The sequence below is a fragment of the Lepidochelys olivacea genome, assembly GCF_965140295.1.
Source record: "Lepidochelys olivacea isolate rLepOli2 genome assembly, chromosome: 11".
NCBI lineage: Eukaryota > Metazoa > Chordata > Testudines > Cheloniidae > Lepidochelys > Lepidochelys olivacea.
Genome location: NC_140421.1, coordinates 52,529,247 through 52,556,733, shown reverse-complemented (window position 1 = coordinate 52,556,733; position 27,487 = coordinate 52,529,247). Strand labels below are relative to the sequence as shown.

The 27,487-nt window shown below is 39.8% G+C and overlaps 1 protein-coding gene across 5 annotated transcripts in view; it reads right to left on the bottom strand.

The window, feature by feature from the left end:
* The window catches only part of PMS1 (PMS1 homolog 1, mismatch repair system component), an 86,704-nt gene that overhangs the window by 42,511 nt on the left and 16,706 nt on the right, over nucleotides 1-27,487 (bottom strand). For all 5 annotated transcript variants that reach the window (XM_084643087.1, XM_084643088.1, XM_084643086.1 and 2 more), the window contains 2 exons: nucleotides 18,814-18,977; nucleotides 2,645-2,761 (listed from right to left, as the gene is read on the bottom strand). In XM_084643087.1, coding sequence (XP_084499213.1) covers nucleotides 2,645-2,761; nucleotides 18,814-18,977 — 281 coding nt within the window. The remainder of the gene's footprint in view (nucleotides 1-2,644; nucleotides 2,762-18,813; nucleotides 18,978-27,487) is intronic.

The following is a 27,487-nucleotide window of genomic DNA, read 5'->3' as shown; positions in this document are numbered from 1 at the left end:
ATGTGGACAAATTGGAGAAAGTCCAGAGAAAAGCAACAAAAATTATTAAAGGTCTACAAAACATGACCTATGAGGGAATATTGAACAAATTGGGTTTGTTTAGTCTTTCGGAGAGAAGACTGAGGGGGGACGTGATCACAGTTTTCAAGTACATAACAGGTTGTTATAAGGAGGAGGGAGAAAAATTATTCTTCTTAACCTCTGAGGATAGGACAAAAAGCAATGGGCTTAAATTGCAGCAAGGGCGGTTTAGGTTGGACATTAGGAAAAACTTCCTAACTGTCAGAGTGGTTAAGCACTGGAATAAATTGCCGAGGGAGGTGGTGGAATCTCCATCATTGGTGATTTTTAAGAACAGGTTGGACAAACACCTGTCAGGGATGGTCTAGATCAGGGGTGGGCAAACTTTCTGGCCCGAGGGCCACATCGGGGAATAGAAATTGTATGGAGGGCCATGAATGCTCACAAAAGTGGGGTTGGAGTGCGGGAGGGGGCTCTGGGGTGGGGCTGGGGATGAGGAGTTTGAGGTGTAGGTGGGTGCTCTGGGCTGGGACGGAGGGGTTCGGAGGGTGGGAGCAGGGGTGAGGGAAGGGGACTGGGTTCTGGCTGGGGATGCGGGCTCTGAGGCGGAGCTGGGGATGAGAGGTTTGGATGCAGGAGGGTGCTGTGGGCTAGGATTGAGGGGTTTGGAGAGTAGGAGGGGGATCAGGGCTGGGGTTGGGGCATGGGGAGAGGCTCAGGGGTGTGGCCCCCGACCCAGCACCCCAGCCGGAGCATCAGAGCGGGGCTGAGCAGCATGGTGCAGCTCCCGACCCAGCTCCCCGGCTGGAGAGGGCCCGAGCCACTTGATGCAGCTCAGGGGCCAGCTTAAAATGGCCGTAGTTTGCCCACCCCTGGTTTAGATAATACTTAGTCCTACCTTGAATGCAGGGGACTGGACTAGATGACCTCTCGAGATCCCTTCCAGTTCTATGACTCTATGATTCATAGATGCAATGGAAGCTGTGCTTTGAACACACAATGTACTTTGTAATGCTAAATATTCTGGAAAATCAGATCCTGAGTGTTTCAAATTGGGCACCCAAAATTAGTGGATACTTTTGACCTCAATGTCTCTATGCCTCAGTTCCCCATTTGTAAAATGAGAATAATAATATCCCCAAACCTCATGGGGTGTTGCAAAAATAAATTAATTAATATTCCTGAAGCATTCAAATACTATAGTGATGAACATCACAAAAAGCCAATGAGGAAATTAACAATTCAGCCTTTAGACTAGGGTTTGAATAGCATAAAATATAAAAGACATAGGGTCACCCATTGAACAATAAGGAGAAAACAAAATATTGAATAGCTGTTCCTTAAATAAGCATCATCCATTCTGTGCACTGAATGAGGCAGCGGTCTTGTGGAAAAGACAGCATGTGATCATGTAATTAAAGCCTATATTAAAATGCACATGCACAAGGGAACTGAATTAAAGTTGCACAGGCAACCTTAATTCTGGCATTTCCTAACCTCTAGGAAGCCTGAGCTTGGGCTCTCCTCCTCCTCCAAGTTCTAACCAAGGCATATGTAATACCTCACTGATCTACCAGCTAGTGGTTTGACGATTTGTCTGCTCAGGTGAACTCACATAGCTTCCACTTTCCTCTTCCTTCCATTCCCTACTTATTGCCTCAGAGTCCTCCCACATAAATGCTGAATACCCACCACATACCACAAATACTGCGTTTGCCCATTGGAGTGGTTTCTTTATAGTCCTGTTCCTATGCCACCTGTCAGAGGAGAGCACAAAATCTAAAGCAGTTTCACCATCCTACTTCAGTATATATGAGGGTTCACATAAGATTAGTTTAAGAGTGACATCTGAATGAACAAATTAATAAAACAATATTCTTATGGACATGCTAAACAACCATTTTCACTAGATAGATTATGCTTCAATACTCTTTATGCTAGTCTGGTCAGCCTTTATAGCTGCAAGATAAAGAACAAAATTAACCTTTACTAGACAAGAGAGGAGCGAGTCATTCGATTAAGTGATATCTACAACCAAATAGAGGCTTTCTGAGTTAAAATATACCTCCGAAAATATTAGTAAGGTATCTCCTGCAAAGGAAGCAGCAATTGCAAAGCTCTCATTAATATCAATAGGAGCACAGTAAGATCTACGCAGAGCATTTCTGGAAATTGTACCCGTTAACTCCTTTAAATTTAGATTTAGGGGAAATTTTGCACATCTTCCTTTAAAAATATTTGTTGTTGTTTTTGTACAGATACCTCTACGCTCTGTATTGTAAGATCCTGAGATGCCATGGTGATGATAATGATATGAAAGTATAGATAACTAAACAGGCCACCCACCTGCACATAGGCCATGTATCCTACACTAGAGAGTACACAGTAATCAGTAATTCTGCATTTGTCACAACTATTTTTGCTGCCATCTGGTCACTGCCACGTGAGTCTTGATTTGATGATTCTTGGAGAGCACTTTCAATCATCAAACCAATTAATTTTAGGGACAGAGCAGAAAAGGAATTCAATCAATTTTAGAAGCCTTTTCCTTTTAAATGCTGGGTTTTGTTCTTTGTTGGTGGGTTTTTCATGGGGGCTGGGAGAAGAATGTTTAAAAATTTACCTCAGGATCTTCACAGCGATGTTGAAAAGGTACCATGCTGCCCATAACGGCAGTTCCCAGAACTGACATAAAGGACATTTTGTGATCTGACACCCTGGTCTTTTGCCAAATAACTGCCTGAAACAAAATGGCACAGAGTCAAATTTTTGACATTATATTTAAGTTTGTTGAACTCAAGTCATCTGCAACATTACATGACTGAAAACATATACACAACTGCACACTTATATAGGATATGTAACATTCTATTCTTTGATCCTCTTGCATTCATAGCTTTAGAATGAACATACATGTGACAGTACTTTATGATATATCATCTCATAAAATCTTTCTCCTAGTTTAAATAAAGAACAAGAAAATGAAGGAATCTGTTCCCACATATATATATTAATCATGGATGTAACTTTAACTTACAAGGATTTCTGCAAGAATTGAAATTCGTGCAATTGCTGAGAAGTAATCAGCAAATAATTTATTATGGATCCACTCTGCCCTCACATGCATTCATGTAGTCAGTGGGTTTGTATGGCTGTAACTGTATCAGATTGGGGTCCTAAAAATGCATCTTGCATATTCTTCATACCGGCTGGCATCATAATATAGAAGTTGTGATGCTTATAGTACCATGGCCAAAGTATAAATCACTGGCCTGGGAATCATTAGGTTAGGTTTCTGTTCCTAGACTCAGTGTCTAACTGCCACTCTCTCTGCCTTAGCTTCTTTATTTGTGTAAAGAAGGAAATTGTGCTTGCTTACTCACACCTTTGTAAAGTGCTTTGAGAAGAATAAAAAAAGGCTACATAATTAATTATACACCTTGCTATGCTGGTGTAAGCCCCTAGATAGATAAGTTACACTGGATTTCAGATCCCAGAGAAGACAAGGCCCAAGACAGAAGTACAGTCTTAGCTTTGAACCTCTTAGCTTTTGTCATTTTGTGCCAATGTTAACATAGAAACTTGCATTTTAGTTAATCCCCTATTTTTGGGCAAATTAGAAGAAGAAATGGATGGTACGTATTACGTGCTTTTATTTTTTTTTTTAAATTGCTCCTAGATAGCTATGAGTTAATACGAAAAACGCTAAGGACTGCTGCTCCTGTTACCATCTATCCTGATCAGAGACATATTCAGGAGTTTAAGATACAGGTATGTCTACAAGAATTTAGTTTTTGGCATCCTGGGATGTAAATCTACCCCACACTAGCCCACCATACACTAGCCATGTGGACCATGCTATGGCACAGTTCCCTAGTGTGTTTTAATCTACTCCCATTTCAAAGTGGGAGAGATCAAAGCACACTAGAGAACTTTTAGTGCACAGCAGCAGGATCTATACAGACACTTAGCATGCAGCAAGCTACTGACAGGTAGATTTACATCCCAGCTTGCCACAAACTAAGTGTTTGTGTAAACAAATCCACAGATGAATGACTTGACAAACTACAATAGCTTGAGCTCCCTCAGAACCATTAGTCTCTCAGCAAATATCTGTTACAGACATTATTGACATACCTTAGTTGAGGTTTTCAAAGTAAACTAGAGGATTTAGCCACACAACTCAGGTTGAAATTAATGGGAATGGTCTGACTAATCCCCCCTCCTAGTAAGCACTAAACATCTTTATAATTATACATAGACTTTAACCAGTGTTTCATGTTGACTACAGTCATCAAATAGCTGCATCTAAGTGTGTTTTAGTGTGCAACATTCCCCAAGTGCTTCAGCACCTAAGCACAACAAGATAAATTAAGATAAAAAGATGTTAGATTTAACCTGAAATTCCTTTGCGTTACAATGCTGAATTTAAAGTGTCCTAATATGTGCAAGGAATCCAAGAAATACAAAGTGAGTTCATAGTATTCAAGTACCGGATAGGATTTAAAAATATGGTAAGTGAGCAACAAATATACCTACAACCTCAAGAAATAAATACAGAACCTTAAAATCCCACCTGAACTCCAAGGTATTTCCTTGCCTTGCAGGGTGCATTCCATTGAAGAACACTAAATTCCTGTAAAAGTGATACTTGCTTTCTGCACAACAGATGGAATGTTCAGGCTGCAGGACTGCAGATATAGGAGACTACAATTGCTCCCCAGTCTTTATTTCTTCTAATTACACATCAAACACATTGAGCACCATTTGTACTGCTGGACTTGCTACTTGAGTCCAACTCACTTAAGAGTATAAGAATATAGTCATAAGGGGCACTGTGACCATCACCTTCTCCTTCCACTGCAAGCTTGAAAAGCCCTGAATTTAGTGGCTCTGGTTCACTGGTGGTGGACAGCGGGATAAGAGCCACATTTCTAGGAATTCCATAGGAGCTCCACTGAGGTTTCCACTGTGCTACTGAATGGTGAGCACAGTAGACAGAGGGACAACGGCTGCCTTGCGGATTTAGCAGCAGCTCTGAAGTGGTATTGCTGATGCTTCATAGAGTGAGTAGTGGAGGAGGGAAATTCTTACTCCCTGCCCCATAAACATCCTCAAAGCAGTGATGAAAGAATTTTCCCTTTAGAGTTCCTCTTTAAAAATACATATTTGTTACTGCTTCTATTTTGAGTTATATCTACATTTTAAGTGATCAAAAGTGCCAAGCAATTTATCTTTACTAGATATTATATTTTAAATGTGTGTGACCAAACTGAGAAAGATGCTCGTGACACAACTAATATAAATGTCACACTGTTTATTTTAGCTTGTATTAACGTGATGCCACAGGTACAGATATAAATCCTAGCTGCTGATTAATGCAAGGATGTCATTACACTGCCTGACCTGCTGAATTGCTGAAAAAAGCTCATTTCAATAAACTGCCTTAAGAAAGGTATGGAACATAAAAACTTACTAAATGCTAACTCTGTAAAAGAGGAAACTGCTAATAATTTGGGGGCACATTTTTACTGATCAATTTTTTCTTAAATATCAGGATTAAAAGCTGTAGGCAAAACTCCTAAATCTAGTTACTAGAACACGTTAGCTCAAAGTTCTCACATTGCAGAGGTCAGTCAACTAGTTAAACGTGCATATCGGATAACCACACAACAGATTGGTTTAGATTCATTTTCAGAACTGGCTGCACACTATGAAACAACACGGCATGATACTTTAAAAATAACTGGTAATCTAAAGAATACATTATAAATGAACTGACTTCACCAACAGGTTTTGAAAAAGAAGAATCAAAGCTGTTAAGAAGCAATGCTACTTATATTTATTTATTTTTGAAAGTGTCAGTACTCCCCAGTGAGTTTCCTGCAACAGTTGATTTTTATAACCTTGGTTATACGCTGAAATTGTGCTAAAAATATATACACACACACCCCCTTATATTTTCTAGGTCACATAAGCCTGGTGTCTGTGATGAGCCAAGTAAGAATCTGACTCTAGTCAGTATGATGACACTGCAAAAACACCCTAATTAAAGATATATTATTACATACAGACCATCTTAGGTTTTGTTGGAGCTCACCAAATATATCCTGCCTCCCTCCCCATTTCATTGAGGGGCACTGCATGAATTAGAAGGCATAAAAAGCCAAATGCATATAAATATCTATTTCACGGGCATAGATTAGTGTATTGACACATTCGGTATTTGTGTATACAGTACGTACATTTTCTTTAATTATACCCCCTCTCACACACACACTTCATTCAGACCATACATCTCTGTTGCTAAATTTTAGAGCACATACATATAGGCCAAGATTATTCCTGGTCTTTTGAACAGGTGCATAATAAGTGGGGGAAGAGTCCCTCATTTGCATCCCGCAGCAGAAGCTGGGAACAATGCTTTTATGCTCATGAAGAACATGAGTTCTTCAGAGTCATCCTTTCCAAAGACAGTAGGGAATGTCATAGGGCCAGACCCCGCTCCTCAACCAGCCTTGTTTTTTAATACTCTGACCAGCAACCATGTTAATACTTTTACCAGCATAATTGGTTGCTGGTTTACCAACAAAAGAGAAAGCTAAATCTAATAGTCAAAACAGAGAACTGGAGGTCAGGGGAACCGGATTCTATTTCTGTCACTGACTCACAGTGTAACTTTCAGTGAGTCACTTAACCTGCCTGAACCACAGTTTACCTAGCTGACAAATGGGAGTAATTAATGTTTCCTGCCATTGTAAAGCACATTGAGATCCTTAGCTGAAAGGTGATACATCCATAAAGGTTATGTCTTCACTGCCAAAAAAAAAAAAAAAAAAAAAAGGTGCTCATTTACCAGGGGATAACTAACCCGTGCTAGCTATCATGCTGTAAAATCCTAGTGGAGACAAGTTTGCAATCTTTACCGTAAAGTAGCTAGGTGAGGGAAACATAATGCGGTAAAAACAAGAGTGCCTTGTCTCCACTGGCATTTTACAGCACAATAGCTAATGCATATTACACGTGGTCCTGAATAAGAATGGATTTAAGTGCATGCTTAAGTGTTTCTTGAATCAGGCCATAAATCTTTTTTTGAAAAGTGGAAAGAGGCTGCTGGCTTTTGTGGGGGTTTTACAGGATGTGTATATAGACACTGCAAATTTCCCAAATTTTCCTATAAAACTCCAAATTAGCTGGTTTATTGAAACAGAAAAGTGACAAGCTGGTGACAGCACTCAGCAAGTGTTACGTAAAGTCATGACTAACCACTGAAAGATAAATATTATAGCCTGTCTACTAGGAGATATGGAAAATGAAAATAAACTGGCAGGAGAAGTGGTTGGAGCCGTAGGGAAGGTAAAGAAACAATTACACCACCTTCTTATGGTGAATCAATAATCATTAGTACATTTTTATGGGGAAGAAACTATAGTTGAGAGTCTTGTCAAGGTAAACCTAAGGGCATCTAAATTAAACTTACATTACCAAACTTTCTTCTGCTTAGCAGGCATACACATGCATGTTGGATTATCTCCCTGTTCTTGTCAGCATTAGTGTATTTATATGTTTAACAATCTGCCTTGCTCCCAAGAACAGGGCAGACAGAGCAGAGACTGAGAAGCCTGGTCCAGCAATCTGGGTTTGTTGGCGGTAAACTGCCAAGAAGAATTGGTATTTTACCTGTGTGGCAGGCATAACTCACAGATTTTTCTTCAAGTTCAGTAGATTTCTTTTTAATTTTAATTTAGGGTACATGACCTCTTGAGCCTTTCAAACAGATTTAAACTATTTTTAAAAATATCCTCAACAAGAATGTGCTTGTATGTTAAATTTCAGCTCAAAGGAAAGGCCCACTCAAAAACACAAACGTATTCCCACAACTAAAACCAACACTGTTTAGTTTAAAAAAATATATTGACAACAGCAGCAAACCAAAACAGAATCTAGAGTTTGCATTTATAGGAAGGAAAACATAACAAAAAGAAGAGGTCTCCAAAAACTTGCAATATGTGTAAATTCTTTGTTTATAGTGCACAGACACCTAGCTGCAAGAGCAGGCATATTTTTTTAGGGAGGAAGAACAGCTGTCAACTAAATTCAAAAAGACAGGAAGATAAAATAATCTTAATAACCATTTTCTTTAAAAAAAAATTCAGTTTTAAAAATTGTCAAGGTTATTTTATTTACACCAAGCTAAAACTGGAGCATTGTTTTTAAATAAATGGTAAATTCTCTCTCTTATGGAAAGAGATCTTTTGCATAATCATCTTTTGGAATTAAGTTTAATAGCAAGTGCAATTTTTAATAGTAACTTAAAACGGGGGAGGAATCTCTCCCCCAACCCTCAACTCTTTCAAATATTTTAAGGATTCCCTAAGGATTAAGGACCAATTGTCCTATCCATTCTAAAGGTGGAAGGCATCCAAAAAGGTGTGGAATGGAAGACTGCCACCTTCATGGCATTAGCTTCTCCTTTTCCACATACATCTCCCCCTGACCCCCAACACAAACACATGCCTCAGTAGGTATCAGACACTGCAGAAAGGAAGGGGTGGGCTACCGGCAAGTTTGGGGGATAGTAATTTTCCACAGCATTATCCTCCCCCAACCCCACAACAAACCCAAGGGATTTCCTGAGTAAATTAATGCTGACTCCTTGAGCACTCACTTACTTACTCAGGTGTCCCCTTAGCGATGTGAGCACACCCTCCCAAGGAGGGAGACATTTCAGAGAAGCAGGTGGTGGAGAAGCTCTTGGCAGCACGATGCCTATAAGAATCATGCTTGCTAAAGAACTGGAAGGCGTCAAGAGGAACTGGAAAGCACTGCAGGGTCACAAGGCCTCCCTGTGGATAGCCCTGGCCTCCAACAAAGCCCCCAAAATCCACACAGATTTTAGAGGGAGCTGATCAACCCACTCTGCCAGTTCCATAGGGAAGGGATAGAGAAACTCTGCTCCCATGCATCACAGAATAAGGAGGCGATTTAGCAAGTAAAACTTGCAGTGTCCAGTTGTCATATCTCACCAGGGGTGGTGGTGGTGGTAATGTTTTAGCATTAAAACAGTCATGTGTATGAATTCCTAAACTGTAGGGGAAAGCTCATACATCCATGTTGTTTCTGCAGCAGGTTGATCAAATAAAAACTCCTCTGGGGCTTTGTCAACACAAGAGTTTTTTTTTGTTTTGTTTTTTTGGCAGGAGAAGTAGATAGTTCGAATCAGTGAGATTACACAAATTGCAGTGGGAGACTGAGAACTGAATCCCATTTTTAAAAGCATTTAAAAGCCTTTTTAGTATTTATTATTAGTCAACAAAAGCACCACAGGACATAGCACTGTAACAAAACACAGTGGCAAGCTTATAAAAAGGCACACCTCCAAGAAATTATTATAAATAATTTCCTCACGGCTTCCTCTCCTAACCCTCCCCTGCATATACAAAGTAAAGCAGTCTGAATGCCCGCAAGAGCTGAAGACACGTATTAGGTATTGCAGTACATACTGTAAACTTGAACCAGTCATTGTTATGAGATTTCTCATATATACTGTGCTGTCACTTGAAAAGTATGATGGATGGGAAACTGGATGGCTCAAGGAATTAGTAATAGGATACAGAGCATTTCACCTCCAGGTCACCAGTTCGGAATTCAGTCCAGGTTGGTAGTGACCAAAGGTTGTTACCATCTGACAGCTGTTTGGCGGCTGATGTAAAATGAGTTGATGGTCTCTGTACAGTTCCTAGTAGACAGGTGCTCACATCACAAAAAAACCACACCATAATTAGCACCCTGTTTGGCTTCCTCGGCAAAGAGGCTGTAGAGTGACTGGACATAAAGACTAAATTACTTTCCAGGTTAGGGCTGAGGCACATTGGCAGGGCAGCTGGGAAGCCTACACCACTAGCATACAGGCTATATCGCTTCTGTGGGTATGCAGTTTGCAATGTTGCCAATCCAGCACCTTTCACAAAACCCAAAGTCCTTTTCAATTAAAAAATAAATAGGTTGGAGGCTCATGACAAAACAAAGTTTGCAGTGCCCTGACTGCACCCACCATGAGGTAGCCACCATTTTAGATTCCTGCACACTCATATACTTTAAGATTTAAGATTATTATAGTTTTAATGTGCTTCTTTGAGGATTGCATGTATGAAGATTACAAACCTTCAAACACAGCTGCAGAAGACTTGCTCCTTGGAGGAAAAATTCCAAACCAAAGGGCCTGATTCTCCATTGGTTGCACCTCATTTGGGTCTAATCCAAAGCCCACTGAAATCAATGAAAAGACTCCTTTGATTTCAATGGTCTTTGAATCAAATCAATAGTCCTATAAAATACACTTTAACTCTAGAAAGTGCAAGGCACTGGAGGAGCAGCCCCCACCCTGTGATGTAAGCTGTTTTGGGGCTCCTGAGTCCTGCACAGTATTTAAATGACACTGTTAAACAAAAGCAGTTAATAATGAAGTAGTAAACTGGAAAATTTTGAAGACTAAAACCACAGCTAGTCAGCTGTAACTACACAAATAGGAATTCAAAGTGCCTGACCTGATTCACTACAGCATTACACTAGATCAGCAGTTCTCAAACTGTGGGTCGGGGCCCCAAAGTGGGTCACAACCTTGTTTTAATGGGGTCGCCAGGGCTGGCTTAGACTTGCTGGGGCCTGGGATGGAAACCGAAGCCTGAGCCCCACCGCCTGGGGCCAAAGCTGAAGCCCGAGAGCTTCAGGACCGGACAACAGAGCTCAGGTTAAAGGCCCCCTCCCTGGGACTGAAGCCCTTGGGCTCTGGCTTTGTCCCCCCTCCCCGCCCCAGGCAACAGGGCCTATGTGGGCTCAGGCTTCGGTCCCCCCCTCCGGTGTCGTGTAGTAATTTTTGTTGTCAGAAGGATGGTTGCGATGCAATGTAGTTTGAGAACCTCTGCTCTAGATTTATGACAGAACTCTATTGATAACAATTCTAATTTTCCCTTCTGAGAAAATATTACATTTTAAATATCCAAAGCACCCAAACCTACTAAGTTATGAGCCAATTCTCAACCACAATTCCCGTGTATTCTTTACAGCTTCTAGTTTAGAGGCCTAATTTACTACTCTTATGCTCCAATTTTACATCACCACCACAAACTGGCATCTAAATTAATCTTATCAATTGAGGAAAAGGACTTGAGCATTACTGTGGATTGCTCAATGAAGATCTCTGCTCAGTGTGCAGCTGCAATCAAAAAGCAAACAAAATTAGAAGATGCATAAGGAAATGTATGGAGAATAATACTGAATATATAATACAACAGAACCCCCCATTTATCCGACCCTCCCTTAACCAGTTCTCCACATTTACCAAACAACCAGGACTCTAGGGCCAGAAGTGGGTGATCTCTCTTGTGTCCGTTAGATGGTGCTACAGCATCACATTATCCCATTCTCTGGTTTATCTGGAGTTTTGATTATCTGATCTGGCCCTGGTAATTAGACCGGATAAATGGGGCTCTACTGTATCATTATATAAATAATGGTTCATCCCCATCTCAAAAGAGATATTGCAGAATTAGAGGGTGCTAATGAGACAAGCAACAAAATAATAAGAAGCACTGACAAATTCTTATATTAAGAGAGACTTAAAAAGTTGGGATTATTCACTTTAGAAAGGAGAAAAGAAGGGACATGATGAAAATATACAAAATAATGAATGGTATAGAGAAGGTACATGCGTAACTTTTAGTCATGAAATTTTATGATACAAGAAATAAGGGACATTCCATGAAATTGAAAATAGCAAATTCAGAACTGATAAAAAGAAATACTTTTTCCCCCACACAGAACATAATTTGACTGTGGAACTCATTGCCACATGATGTCACTGAGGCCAAGAACTCACCAAGATTCAAAAAGGAACTGGACACTGATATGGATAACAAGAATATCCAGAATTATAATAGTTAATATGTTTTAATAAATGTTTTGGAAAGGAGACAAAAATGCTTCCAAGTTTAAGACAATCTAACTACTACAGTTTAGGACTACACTTTCATGAGGGGCAGATTATTCCACATCTGCCTACTGTGAGGTTTCTTGCACCATCCCCTGAAGTATCTGATACTGACCATGGTCAGAAACAAGACACTGGACGAGATAGGAACTGTCATACTGGATTAGGCCTATGACAGATCTTTTTATAGCTGAATGTGGAACTACAAATTGTAGTGGGGTGCACGTCCCCGAAACGGGTGCAAATTTTAACGTTTGGAGGGGAAAAAAGCCAACAGATCCTTAATTTGTGAATTTTCCCATACCATAAATGATATTTATCCCTGGGCAAAGGGGCCAGCACAAGACTTATCCAACATGTAAGCCCTATTTTGTGCACTGACGTGGGAGTTTCAAGTGGTCCATGGGCTGGCCATCTGCCACGGTGTGAATTTCACTCCACTAGAACGTATGACAAACATATTGAGCTGGTTCAGTTTGTACGAAGATAAAATTAGTTTCTGGGTTCCACTATCATTTTTGCCTTCTCTAAACAAGTTTTTTTCCCTTCGGCAGAAAATAACACTAGATTTATATAGTGTGTTTGGGGGGTAAATCTTAGAGAATTTGACCTGAGCAATGCATTTTGCTTCAATATCAATTTGAATTCCATTTTATTAAAAGGTTCAAATTGTGTTTTACAGTTCTCAGTTACCACATTGCTCATCTTTTAGGGGGGCAAAGACGCTGGATGTGCTAACCAAGTTAACTTCACACAATCTAACTCATTTAACATATAAGGGAAAGTATTCTTATCTACGATTATTTTATCTAGCCCCCTGCCAAGAGCTGAACAAGTAAGTGGGTTTTATCCCAAGAAAGCTTACGCCCAAAGAAATTTGTTAGTCTCTACGGTGCCACAAGTACTCCTGCTTTTTTCTGCTGATACAGACTAACACAGCTACCAGTCTGAAACAAGATTCTGTGTAACTTAAGCAAGACTCATATACAGGAATATCCAGCTACACAGCTTTAAGATATGCCAAGATATGTTTCCTATTGATTGGGTTATTTGATATTTATTTTTTACCCAACAAAAATACAAAGTTTGAAACAATTAAAATAAAGCTTGAAACAATTTAAGATGGCTGAAATGTTTGTATCATCCTAGCTCTCTGACTCAGACTTGGAAATCAAGCTTTAGTTAAGGTTTTGTTTCAAACAGGATACACATTTGGTAATAATGGAGAAATACAATCAGCCTTAAATAACTTATATAGAAAAGAGCAAAGAAATAAGAATGACAGAAATAGTGGACATATTTGCTTTGCAAAAATGTAACTGTGCCACTCAATTCATTTAAGTTTACTTATCAACTCACATTTTTGTCCATATACTTACTATCACGTACAGTACTGCACTAACTTCCTACGTGCAGAAAAAATGAAAGAAGGGACTATCAGGATAGACAGTAAAAAATTAAGACAACTTTTGGTCAACAATATTTGTGTCAAAGTATCATAGAGCCCACAGCCAAACAAAGATGTATCACCACACATGTTCCAGAAAAGACACATTCCAAAATAGGCTAGGCTTGAAACTGTTGGGGGAAAAGCTTTTGAATACTGCATATTAAAGATACGGAGCTCAACTGTCCCCCATACTGGTTTTTCTCACACAGAGAATGGGAAAGTCTGTTGCCCCAATCTCAGGTATGGCCAATCTGTGCTTGATGTAGGACTTGGGAGTGGACAGGTCTAGAATGACACAGATGGTAATATCCTAGCTTCGAGCTCCCCCAACACTAGGGGTTGCAAAGTGATAGTTCAGCCCTGATTCAAATTAAAGCAACCGTAAGTCTTCTCTATTGTACAATGGCAGTAAATAGGATTTTACATCAGCAGAGAACCACAGTGCAGTGCATTCAAACCACACTTTTTCCCTTCCCTGACATGCCCCTGATGCTAGCTGGGGGGTCCAGCAGGGAGTGTTGTCGATGTCTGAAATGGCGTACAGCTAACTATGCCAATGCAGCTTTGTGATCTTTAAGGATCATATTGGGAATTTCATCCCACCTATCTTAAGTATCTTAGAAATACCTATCATGCTGGTATTACTTGTGGAGTTTCCATCTGATTATTCCCTTAAAAGGGGTTTAATCCTGAAACCCACTGATCTACCAAGATCTGCTGGGGTCTAAAACCATCTGTTTGGAATCCCTTTATCCCTGAATTATCTTCTAGTCCCATGGAGGCAGCTGCAACTGCCACCCTGGTTTCTGCCTCCAACCCCTCTTTGGAGGGCAGTGGTTCATTGCAGGACCTGTGAGAAATGATAGCTCATAATCACTCCAAGATGCTGTATCTGAAATTGTTAGTACTTCCACAGTAACTTTTGCAAACTAAAACACATCTCTACCATTTGTGGACTGATATAGATGGCTGGAATGGAACTATTCATTGTGACCCACATGGAAATTTTATGTATCGTCTTTCTTTCCATATGTTAAGGAATTTCACAAACAGTAGATCGAAGTGCATGCAAATGCTCACCACATTTACTAGTGATTTAGCTAGTGGCTACAGACTTTAAACAGCAAAGGACTTCGAGTTGTCGTAGCTGCTGTGGCAATGAGAAAGTTCCAATTCCAGGGGACAACCATCTTTATAGTGCAAAATATACCAGGAGTTTACAGGTGGCTGCAATATGGCAAATTGGACTGAAAAGTCTGACGCTGTTTAAACAAGAGTAGCTAACTCTGGAATGTGCCTGGTTCTCCATCAGGTAATGTCAACTTTAAACTCTCAGAATACTCTTGTAAATTATTTCTATTTGGCTGTCTCATTATTCAATACGCTCTCAAGGAACCCGGTGATGAAAGAAGAAAAAATACCTCTTTCTAACATACCCATACTGGCAAGAGGATCAACATTATCAGTATTCAAAGAATGTCTTGGCAGGATAAACCTTCATAAAAAGAAGGAGCACTAGCTGTTCCAAGCTGTCAAAACAGCAACCGTACTTCAAGGATTGATTTGCAAAGTGATTCAATATTTACGGCTAATGCAAACAAAACATTTTTAGCAGACACAAAAGCAGCCAAGCATTTCCTATTTCAGAAATTCATTGATAAATATACTCAGTGAGAGTGAAAAAACAAAGTGTATTTTTCTAGAAATTAATCCAAAAAGCATGAAGAGCTGTTGGTTCTTCATACAGAATTTTAAATTCTCTTTTTTCATATAACAAATGGCTGTGACAAGCAAGTGGATTGCATAACAGTAAGACAAATTTCTAGAAACTTCAATCGGAAGGAGCATGACACCCACTGTTTAGTAAATCAAGTGACAGAAATGGAGCAGGATACAGTATGTTCTGAAGCTCATGGCCAAATGTTTTAAACTTAAGGACCAAAAGACATAAAATCTTTAGATAGGCAACTGAATAAGAGTCCTGATTTTCAGAGATGCTGAGCACTTGGTAGATCCTATTAACTTCACGGGGCTCAATGGATTTAAATGCCTAACCTCAGACTTGCACATGTGAAAAACTTGGCCTACGAATGAGCTCTTTGCACAGGTACAGTACATCCTTTCCCAGGTAAAAGTTGTGTTTTTTCACTCTCCTTTCATTCCTAGCTTTTGGCCAAAGGCTCCCCTTCATCTGCACAGTTTTTGCCACTTAGGGCTTGTCTACACAATGTGTTAATCTGCACACCACAGGGATGTAAATTTTACAGGACACCAATGTGTTGTGCACTGACTGCTCTATGTGGATCCTGCTGGCACACTCTAAAAGTTCCTTAGTGCATGGTTAACGTGGTAGTGTTTGAGGGGTGAACACTTACCCTTGGGAAAGGATGGGAAACCAAAATTTACACCCCTTTGATGCAGATTAATGCACCATGTAGACTAGCCCTCATTGTCAAGCTCCCTGTTATGCAATATATTAAACTATCCTGACTGCATTCCCAACTGTTAACCTTTTCTGCTTCTCTTTCTCCCCCATTCCTTCAAATTCTGTTCAGTCTCTTCTTTTAAGAAAGCAACAAAAATAAGCCTCTGAAAGAGCCCAATCCTCAGAGCTGATTTGGCTGCTCTTTGTGCTCAACAGACAGTCACAGGTGCCTCAAGCCACCCATCCACGCATGCAAATGAACATGCAAACCACCATAAAGGATCCCCCAAAAGACTATGGCTCTTTCTGCTTTGGAACCTGAGCTCATTCCTGACGTCTGTTGTCTTCCACAGCAGCGCAAGGTATTGGCACAGCCCCACAATGCAGGATTCTAGCAACTCCTTTGAATGATTATATATAACCACTTATTTATTTAACAGGTGGTCTTAGTCATAAATCCATGTACTCCATGAGAAATGTTGTTATCCCAAGCTTACCACAAAATACTTGGAAAATACTACGATAGAGCACATTTCCAGCACACAGTAGGATCAGAATGAGATAGACTGATCTGTTGGTCTGGATTACTACGGCTTTGCGATAATAGTGTTCTTCAGCTTCTGAAGAAAGAAGCCAAATAAGGTACTATTTAACAGTGCTATTGCTGTTAAAGGGTAAGTATGTAGAATTGATGAAAGAAATTACAAGTTAGAATTTAAGTAAAGAATGTTGAAGTACTTATAAAAACTAGAAAGCAATTAAATCTATTTATCAAACTATTGAAGTTTATATCTTCAAACAGATCTTAACAGTAATAAAAACTGAGCAACGAAAATGAATCCATACCCAGACCATTTTAACACATTAATAGTTTTAAAACAATCCGAGAACTCACTGGTTTGTGCCAAACCTTAGTTGGCTTATGGTTTTCCCAGCTCAGCTATAGCTAATGAGTGACCTCTTGTGTTAGAAAATCTCTGGGTTGCTTGATTTTTCTTTATTTTTATATTAATCAAGTGCTTGTGAAGATGAACAGCCCTAAAAAACAATGTCCTATCTTTAGCCTCAAAGCAAATACAGCATGTAAGTAGGAGCAATACTAGGTTATTGTTCTATATTGCCCCGAATACTGTGCTTGACTCCTGTTATGGAGTAATTACCTCTGAAGATGAGAAAATAATTCATTCTTCATGAGAGGCCAAGATAATTCAGTGTTGGTATCTTTCCCAAAACTGCCAGAATGGTTGATATCTTGATAGAGAAACTTGCTCACATGGAAATGGACTGAGATTTCCATTTGAAATAAGCACCAAGCGCCCGGAGTCCCCTCCCACATTCCAACTGCCTTGGCCCCACCCCCCCCACCCCTCCTGTAGCCGAAACCCCACAACCCTGGCCCCACCCGAGATCCTGCACCTCCCGGCCGGCGTCCTCACCCCTTCCTACACCCCAACCCCTGCTCCAGCCTGGTGAAAATGAGCAAGTGAGAGAGGGTAGGGGAGAGCGAGCAACGGAGGGAGGGGGGATGGAGTGAGATGGGGCGTGGCCTCATAGAAGGGGCTGGACACAGGGCATAGCCTCAGGGAAGGGGCGGGTCAGGGGCCGGTCAAGGATGTTCAGTTTTCTGCAAATATAAAGTTGGCAACCCTACCTGGGTATAAGTTTGAGATTTTATACTACCTGCAATCCATAGCAGAACTATCACTGATCACAATGAAAGATTTACACTAAATTGCATTTATGGAATACCTATACTTTTAGTTATTATTTATTCAGTATTTTATTGTCAAATACGTAAGATCACTTGTCATTTCCACTGACCAGTGTGAACATGAAAGATTTTTTAAAAAATATTCTAAGTGATAGAAATAAAAAATTGAAATAAATGGTGCAATGAATTGAAATAATGTTTTAACTTTCAGATTGCAAGATAAGAAATTATTCAACCACCATAGAGAGAAATTTTTTTAAAAAATGGAAAAAGAATCGCTTTAGTGGAACCTTTTTGGCCATTAGGTGTCACTCTTCACTTTCTGTGGCAGCATGGAAATTTATGGGCCTAATTTTCCTCTCACTTATGCCAGTGTAAATCAGTAGCAGTTCCAATAAAGTCTGTGGAGTTAAACTAGTATAACTGAGAGGAGAATCAGGTCCAAAATACCATTTCTGCAGATTTGTAGTTAATACTTCTGTTAGACTTCCCATGATTAATAAAAACTTATTCATATAATATTAAGGTCCAAGTAGCTTTTGAATTTGTGCCGTCAAGTCTGGGCATAAAATGAGCACTAGCTTAGTCATATTTGGGCCTGATTTTGCTTTCCTTAAATTGATGTAAATCAGACTTAAACGTATTATAGTCAATGCAATTACACAGGTACCTGTCTGGCCTGATAGGCCATATTTCAAGTCTCTCCTGCAGTGATCTGTTATAATTCAGCCCTCGGAGACAAAACAGTACACGCAAGTAGCACTGCCTACATGGCCTGTTTCAATGCCCAGTAAATTCAGTGGGAGCCTCTCCTCTGACTTCAACTAGCAACCGATCAGACCATTAGAGAAAGGTGGAGGTATGGCTCTGCCTCTTTGTTCTGTACAATAACACGCGTGTTATCAGTGCCCAATAAATCATAGCATTGTCTAACCTATATATACCAAATTAGGTTTTTGTGGGAGCACAGACTTCTTTGAAAGATTGGCACTGCCTATCTAAAACTTGATCCATCATAAGCTAATAAACTCAGATGCAATGATGTAGGGGGGGTCTGAACCAACCTGCAATTATAGCAAATTCCTAAAAATCAAACATCTGATGACAAAATGCAGTCACAGTAACGAAAGTCTTGATGAACTGAACAAAATTATCATAGTCTTTATTTTCTTTCATTTTGAATTTGAGATAGTTGGCACAAGAAAAGTCACTTTTACCTTGTTATGTGTAAAGATTATCCGTAGTTCTGGCTTTATGATGCCATACGCCATCAAAAGATCTTGGATTTTTTTTAATTCCTCCTTACATTTTTTAACTGTTGAGTAAAACTGTTTTCTTACAGGAAGATTCTTAAACAGCTTCAGTGCAGCTACAGTTGTACCTGCAAGTGGGAAATAAAAGACTGTAAAGCTAACATGAAAAGTGCAGGACTGGTTGAGTGTAAAGGAAAATAACCCCGCACTTGTGCTGAAAGAGGCTATTCTTCCATATAGGTGCATGCACATCGTTCTTATTAACATTAATTAGAATCATACGTGCATGAAGAGAAGGACATACTGCTACATTAGCATTCTCCTCCACAGCAAGCTGACTGCTAGATTTCACAGCTGTGCAAGCTAATCATGTCCTTCAACTGGAGCTATGCTCAAGCTACTTGACACCTAGATTACACATTTTTTCCATTTCTGGCGAGCCATGAGGATTTACTGAATTAATCTTACTTTACGTTTTGATTTTTCTAGTTTCATCCATATCTCTTTCTCCGGTATTAGTTGACACCAATAAACTGAAGTTAAAATTTCTTCTACAGTACATCTGCTCCAGTGCAGACCTACTAAACTCTCGCCATATGTCTAATCATAGCCTCTTCTAATACTGTAGCAAACTTTTCTACATCTTTCCCTAGCATCTGCCTATAATATACCTAAAATGAAAAGCAATCCCACAGATTTTTTTCTTGAAGCGAAAACCCATCTTCTGAAAATCAGCAATTAAATATACAAGTTAATAGTAAAGTTCATCTGAATAAGAAAAAAAAAATCTTACTAATTAACTATAAACAAAAGGAAAAATGCAGCACTGCATTTCATTAAAGTTCTAAAGGAAAGCCTGCTTCAGAAAGTGCCGATTATATTTGCCACTGAATTAAGAGTAATACCTATGAAATCACCAGTATAAAATCCAGATTAAAAAAACAGTCAGTTTATAAAGAGGCAAATTTGTCATATTATTTAATTATGAGGATATTTATATATCAACATCAGGTCATGATAATTATCTCTCATGTTTAATAGGATGCCACAAGGAAGACTTTTTATACCTGAACCAAATACAGAATTAAAAACGTACTAAAATTAAGAGGTATTAAAAATCCCCGTCTTTGAAAAACGGCAAACAATTTAAAATATTAACAGGCAAACTGAAGGAGGCACTATCATATTTTACAAGAAAATTCTTAAGATTTAACTGTGCTGCTCTCTCAATTTAGCACACTCTATTTAAGCCCTGACTAAATTCCAGTCCTGCAATATGCTTCCTGGTATATTTTATACCAACTTAAAGAGTCAGCCATTTAGAGCTGTAATATAAAAAGATGTGGTTTTGATTGTGGTGTGATGACATTTTCTTTCTTATAAACTGATTATAGCACAGATCAGGTCTTAAATCAAACTAAAGGCTCATTCAACATGTGGTCAATTTAACTTGTATTTCTGAGCTACACAGACCAGAACATTCCACTTTATGTGTCTACAAGGGTAGGGGAAAGGGTTGTAACCCCATTATAACACTTTAATGTAAGTATTATTCTCTGTTACCAGGTAAATTTACTCAAGTACCACTATTTTTTTAACCGCATGCTAATAATTTTTATTTGTATTGAGGTAATGCCTAGATGCCAGGACACTACTAAGAGATGGTGCCTGCTTACATAGTTTATGTACAGTGTATATTAACTGACAAGGAGGGCTATTGGCCTACCCAATCCAATCAAGTATAATTTAAAAAATTAGCCTGTAAGAGGTATATAATTTTATCTTACATTAAAAATGTACTTAAATGAAGACTGAAGTACTCATATTTCAGCAGCAGTCAATCATTCAACAGCTCTGGTAAATATAAAGGCCAAGACAAACAGCTCTTATCTAAAGTTTGACTTCAGTGGGCTTTAGATCATAGATTATAAGGCCCAAAGGCACCACTGTGATCATGTAGTCTGGCCTCCTACATAATACAGGCCACAGAATTCCCTGAATTGATTCCAGTTTAAACTAGAGCATATTTTTTAGAAAAACATTCAATCTTGATTGAAAAATTGCCAATGATAGAGACTCCACCATAATCCTTGGTGAATTGATTCAAGGTGAACTACCCTCTCTGTTAAAATTTATATTTTATTTCAGTCTGATTTTGTCTAGTTTCAGCTTCTAGCCAGATCTTGTTATACCTCTGTCTGCTAGATTTAAGAGCCCATTATCAAATTTTTGTAACAAACGGTTTGCTCATGCCCAGCTTACCAGGTGATCCAGATCACTATCAATAACCTGTCCCCTTCAGTATTTATAATTCCCCCAATCTTTGGGTCATCTGCAAACTTTATCATAATGATTTTAGGTTTTTCTGCAGGTCACTGATAAAAATGTTAAATAATGTAGGGCCAAGAACCAAACCCTGCTGGATGCCACTAGAAACACACCTGCTCATTGATGATTCCCTATTTACAAGTACATTTTGAGACCTGTCAGCTAGCCAGTTTTCAATCTATTTAATGTGTGCCATGTTAATTTTGTATTGTTCTAGTTTTATAAACAATTTTGCAGTAACAAGTCAAACGCCCTACTGAAATCTAAGTATATTACATCAAACATTATTAGCTCATCAAAACCCAATACTGCTACTTTGGCAGGATCTATTTTTCCATAAACCCTGGTTGATTGGCATTAATTACATTACCCTATTTTAATTCTTTATTACTCAAGTCTCTTATCAGCTGCTTCATTATCTTGCCTGGGATCAGTGTCAGACTGACAGCTCTGTAATTACCTGGGTTGTCCCATTTACTCTTTTTAAGTACTGGCACAACACTTTGCGGAACTTGCAGAGCAGGCGTGGCTCCACTAATTAAGTGCCTGGACCCTGGAGAAAACGCACATGTAAGGTGAGGTGGTTGGGGGGAATAAGGAGTAGGTGGAAGGGGGCAGTGGTGTGAGAAGAGCGGGTGAGGGGAATTTGGGACGTGCAGGGCTGTGGTGGCCAGAGAAAGAGGTAACTTTCCCCAGCTCCAGGTCTGTGGCTGCTGGGGAGAGTCAGCCCTCCTTCTCAGTCTCAGCTCTGTGGCTGCTGCAGCGGGGGAAGAGAGGGAGAGACACCCCCCTTCAGCCCCAGCTTGGGAGAGAGGGAGAAATTCTCCCTCCTTCCCAGCCCCAGCTCGGGGGCTACTGCAGCAGGGGAGGGCACATCCATCAAATCACAAAGGTAAGACTACTGATATTAAAATATGAGTTGTGTGCTTTTATTTGTATACCAAAAAAACCATTAATTATTAAGGGATTTTTTATACAGCGCTTTTACTCAAAGTGCTTTACACCAGTTAGCTAATGGTACAAGCAACATTTGGAAAGATCATTAAGTGGTCCACCGAGACCCTCAGCAATTTTCAAGTGGTCCACGAAAAAAGAAGTTTGAGAACCACTGAACTACATGATTAACAACATCATTCAACCCTCTTCTCCTCTACTTTCTCTCTCCAACTCTACTCAGGTGCAAATTCCACTCTCCCATATTACGGGTGAGATGGGTGGCTGGAAAATGGATCCCAGCAGATCCCACACTGCATGACTGGTTGTGCTCAACAGTCCCCATTATTTACACACCAGGTACATCAGGCAATATTAGGACCGTTCTTGTAATTGATGTGATGGTGGTTTTGCTTGAGTCCAGACAGATTAGGTCAATAAGATAGGTAGAATCCACAAGTACTGCATAAAAGTCCCTGAAGAGCTACATGTGGCTTGAAAGCCATAAACTAAGTATCTTAAGGCTAGAGAATTTCTTTTCACTCCCTCCCTCCCTCCTTCAACCATATCTTATTATGATAATTTATATTACAGTGACACCTGGAAGCTCCCACCATATAAAAGATGCCCCAAACACCCTGCAATCTGATTTAGAGAAGGTGCAACAAGTGCGTGTAATAAACAAAAAACAGAGGGCATGAGGAAGGAGAAAAGGAGAATAGTAACAAGAATGTGTGTTTACAGAGGGCAAATAAATAAGATAAATGTCAGCATTCTATAATGGCCCCATACCTAATCATTACATGTTGGTAATTTCCTCTAAAGGCATCACAGTAGAAGTAGGTCTTGAGGAGACAAGAGTAGTTAGAGAACATTCTTCCCCAGTCACCTTAAGGCATGAAACAAAGACTGAAAATACTGTTGGAGAAGCAGACAGAAAGAGTGGTGGAGGCTGGTACTGTTGATGGAGGGCAGGAGGCAAAATGATAAGATACAAGTTGTGGTGGGCTTCCAAGGCAAGAATCACAAGCTCGTATTTTGACGCAGTAGAGAAAGGGATGTCAATGGAGGAACTTCAAATTGCGGGAGAAGACTAAGAATGACAGGCAGTAAAATAATCTTAACAGAAGTGTTCTGAATGGACTTGAGGGGAGAGAGGGAGGAAGATCAGGGCAGAAGAATCTACAATAGTCAAGTCAGGAGACAATACACTGGACAGACATGGGAGTTCATTTGAAAAACTGAAGATGTGAAATGTGGGAGTCAAAGCTAGGGGGTCAAAATTCACATGGGAACTAAGAACAGCACTTCTATGTGCCCAAAAATTGAAAAGTGGACACAAAATATACATTTACTGCTCGAAAAGTTACCTGTTTGCCTTGCTCCTCCCAAGTTCTCTATCATCCCCCTGGTTTTTTAAATGCAAAACATGTTTGTGATTTAAAAGGCCCAAATCCAGCACCACTAGAGTCAATGGAAGTTTTGCCATTGACTTAATTGGGAACAGGATCAGACTAATGCAGGAAAACAGAAAGTGATGTGGAACGTTTTTATTTGAAGAGAGGTGCAAAAGAAGTCTCGACTAGCACATTTTTATTAGGTTTCAGTAGTAAGCCCTATCCTGTCTGATTTCTCTGGGACGCCAGTTTAGTCATCCAGTTTAGCCTTGAGCTGCTTGCATTTGCTTTTCTTACAAAGGCCCCTAGAGTTTTCTGCACAGACATTCCAACATTAATAAAATTAAAATGCAATAACTTCTGTAGTGTCTTTGCAATGTGGGATTTGGAACTCATACCATATAAATGCAGACATCCTGTTGTGCTATATCAAGTGTACCTGTAAAGCAACAATCCTTTATGATATCAACCAATCTCTTGTGCCTCCTTAATACAACACAATTGTTTTCTCATTACAAGGGTAGTAGAATTCTAGGACTTTCCAGGAACTCCAGCTTGACCACCCAACCTTTCTTTTGATAATTAGCTTTACTGAAAAGTTGGTGTACAGTATGTGAGAGATAAAACATGAAGTACAGATAATAAGAACATAAGCACCAGAGAAAGATACCCTTTAGCACTAAAGAACTTTGTAAATATTTAAAATGTTTTGCTTAAAACTGCATTACACAGTGCAATAAAATTATCCTTGTCTGACTATCAATAAGATGATAGGTTATTGAACTTTATTACAAGACAACAAAGGGAAGAAGTTGTACACAGTCTGTGTCTCTGTGTAATTCATTGATAGACATTTGCAGAGTTGACTTGTTTGAAGCAAGGGGAAATAAACTCTCCATTTACCTTTTGTTATTGGAGTTGATCCTCCAAACCAAAAGCAGATAGGAGTAGTAAACAGCAAACATCTTTCTGCTGGAGCAAAATATAGTTTACGCTGGAACTGATGTGAAAGATAATCTACATATTCTGTACAAAACAAGGACAAAGGTCTACTGTGAAAAAGAAGGGAGAAGGAGGTGGCAAGTGGAAGGGTGCTGTCAATGCATCAGATAATTCATGTTTGTGTGTGTTTTACTACTCCTCAAGAAGAAAGAAAATCATGGCTCTTGTACTACTGAATGCACCTTTTCTGTATTCAGACAATTTATAACTCATTCACTGGTCTCAATCTCAGCCACGTATGAGCACCTGTGTATGGCTAAGAGGAGATCAGAAGTTCTCCAGTGCCCTGAGAACTTCCAAAACTTTGGAATTTGGAAAATAACTGTGATTATGCTACCTGTGAGTATGTTATCTAGCTTTTCAAATCAAACAATTTAGCACAGCATACACAGGAAAGACATGGGCTAGACGTTCAGCTGAACTGAACTGCTTAACAATGCAGAGAGTTTCTGTGATAACTTCTTGGCTCAGTAAAAGACCTCTTTTCTCTTCCAGGTGCAACTGGATTTTTTTCCTGCTAGAGATGGGGGAAAATCCCTTGTTCACTTCTCATCAGAGTCTGGAGAGATTAGTTTGTTTGTTCCTTGTGTGGGGCTGTGAGAGACTTTTCTGTTCTCATTACTGGAGGCCTCAGAGGTTTGTCTGCTTGTTTATACGCTGAGGCTGTAGGACACTCATTGATTTGATTCTTGCAGGACTTCTGTGAGATTTACTAGTTTGCCTGCTCTCCTTTTGAGAATTACATATGTTCTGAGGTTGTGAGAGATTTTTCTCTCCCTATATAATAATACTTTCCACATATATAGCACTTTTCATTCTTAGATCTCAAGGCTTTTTACAAAAGGTGGATATTATTACATATTTTACAGGTCGGGAAAGCTTAAGGTACAAAATGTCCATGCTTTTGAGAATTTATCTCAAGTCACCTAGGGCCTGATTTCCAGAGGTTCGGAGAAGCAGCTGCTCCACACTGACTTCAGTTGTAGTTGTGGATGCTCAGCTATTCTGACAAGCAGGCCCACGTTGTTTCAAACAGGGTGACCACATGTCCTGATTTTATAGGGACAGTCCAGATTTTTGGGTCTTTTTCTTATATAGGCTCCTATTACCCCCCATCCTGTCCTGATTTTTCACATTTGCTGTCTGGTCACCCTAGTTTCAAAATAGACACCCAGAGTTCTAGACACCTAAAATTACAGAACTTTTAAAAAATTGTTGACCTAAGCGACTGAAGTCACTCTGATCTTCTGACTCACAACCCTGTGTTTGTTCCACAACTTTCCACTGCTGGAATAGTGGGACAGACTCTCGCTTGCTGCTGCACCACCCAGACCATTAAAAGCTTTTTAAAAAAGAACAGTTTAGCCATGGCAGAGAAGAGACTTGTAGGAATTCTGCTTTGTGCCCAGTAGTATCATCTGCCAGAGACCCTTCACAGGATTACCTTTAACAAAATTTCCCAAATACAGTGTTAATGGCTATTCATCTTGTAAAAGAGAGATCTGAAGTTCAAAGCTTTCGTCCCATATGTTTAAAAAATAGTTACAAGGCTAGGAAATAAAGGAAATCTTTGGTTCATGCATGCACAATACATTGTGAACTAACAACACAGCATGTCTTCACAAGACTGAACATTTCCCAACACACGAAGAAAAAGCACTTGGAAGACCAGGAATATGCAACAGCACCACTTGCTGACAACTGCCATAACAACAGGAATATAAGAAGGAACCTGGAAAGTTAAAGATGGTAACTGGTGTTTGAGATCTCACTGAGTCACTTCTTAAAACCAAGGACCAGACTCAAATCTCTGTGACTGTTTTACACCAGCATAACAGAGATCAGAATCTGACCTTACATCTGAGTCATTATCACACATAGATACAGTTGCTCGCATCTCAGCCAGGTACTCTCGCCCCAGCAGGAATAACAATGAAGAATTAAAAGAAAGCTGTGTGTAGACGCTGTGGTGGTTGGAGAGACAACTGTGCGAGAAATCAGAGTTTGCTCTCTGCCTGGGTCTCTGATTAGAATCAGTTCTTGAGGCAGAATTGCTCTCTCTGAGCCGGTCATTTGTTGTTGGGCTAAGGTTCCTGAAATAAGGATTTCCCTGCATAGTATTTGACCACTTCTGCTCCCAGGGGTGCATGTGCATAAATAAAACTAGTTACACTTAGCATATAGTCAGATTCCATGTCACAGATTTCCCACCACCACCACCACTAGGATGCCAACTTGCAAGGCCCTGGACATCTGATATTGCTTGGTAGACTGGCAGTGCTGGTGTCAGAACAGGGCACTGGTGTTGGAGGAAGGGACAATACTACTCTTCTATGACTTATACTTCTTAATGATGATCCTTAGTCTGAAATTCTCACTGCAAAACAGCATATTTTTAAATGGAGATTTATGAATTACTGACTCAGTTCTTGTGGACATCTCAGAAATTAGTGCCAAATGTTACCTCTTATTGAATGCCATCTGTTCCCCTCTGCTATATGGCAGAAAACATGTTACTGGTGTGGAAATGAGACCACAAAGCTGTGTAGAGAGGGAAAGCAGCTATGCAGCATGCTCTCCCCCCTCCTCCATTGCATGGCTGGCAACCACTCTATGCTGAAAACATCCCATTTGAACACCCCAAGAAAATCAGAGCACAGAGTCGTATCAGCCGCTCTGCACAGTATGGTAACAGGGAAAAACGTGTAATGTTCATAACAAATCTATAGGCAAATTAATATTGAGTATGTCAACATTATCTCTCACTGTGCAACACAACACTGAAGAGACCACCTCCCAGTGCTTAATTTGTAACGAATGAGGTGACGGGGCTCAAGCAATTTTTCTACTTTCATAACTGACATGTCAAGTCTGAAGTGCCAGGGCTATGAACTGCCAAACCTAGAGGTGCCTGGGCTCAGCCCTGGCAAGCCCCAGCACGAATTAAGCATTGCCACCTCCATATCATGGCTGTGTTG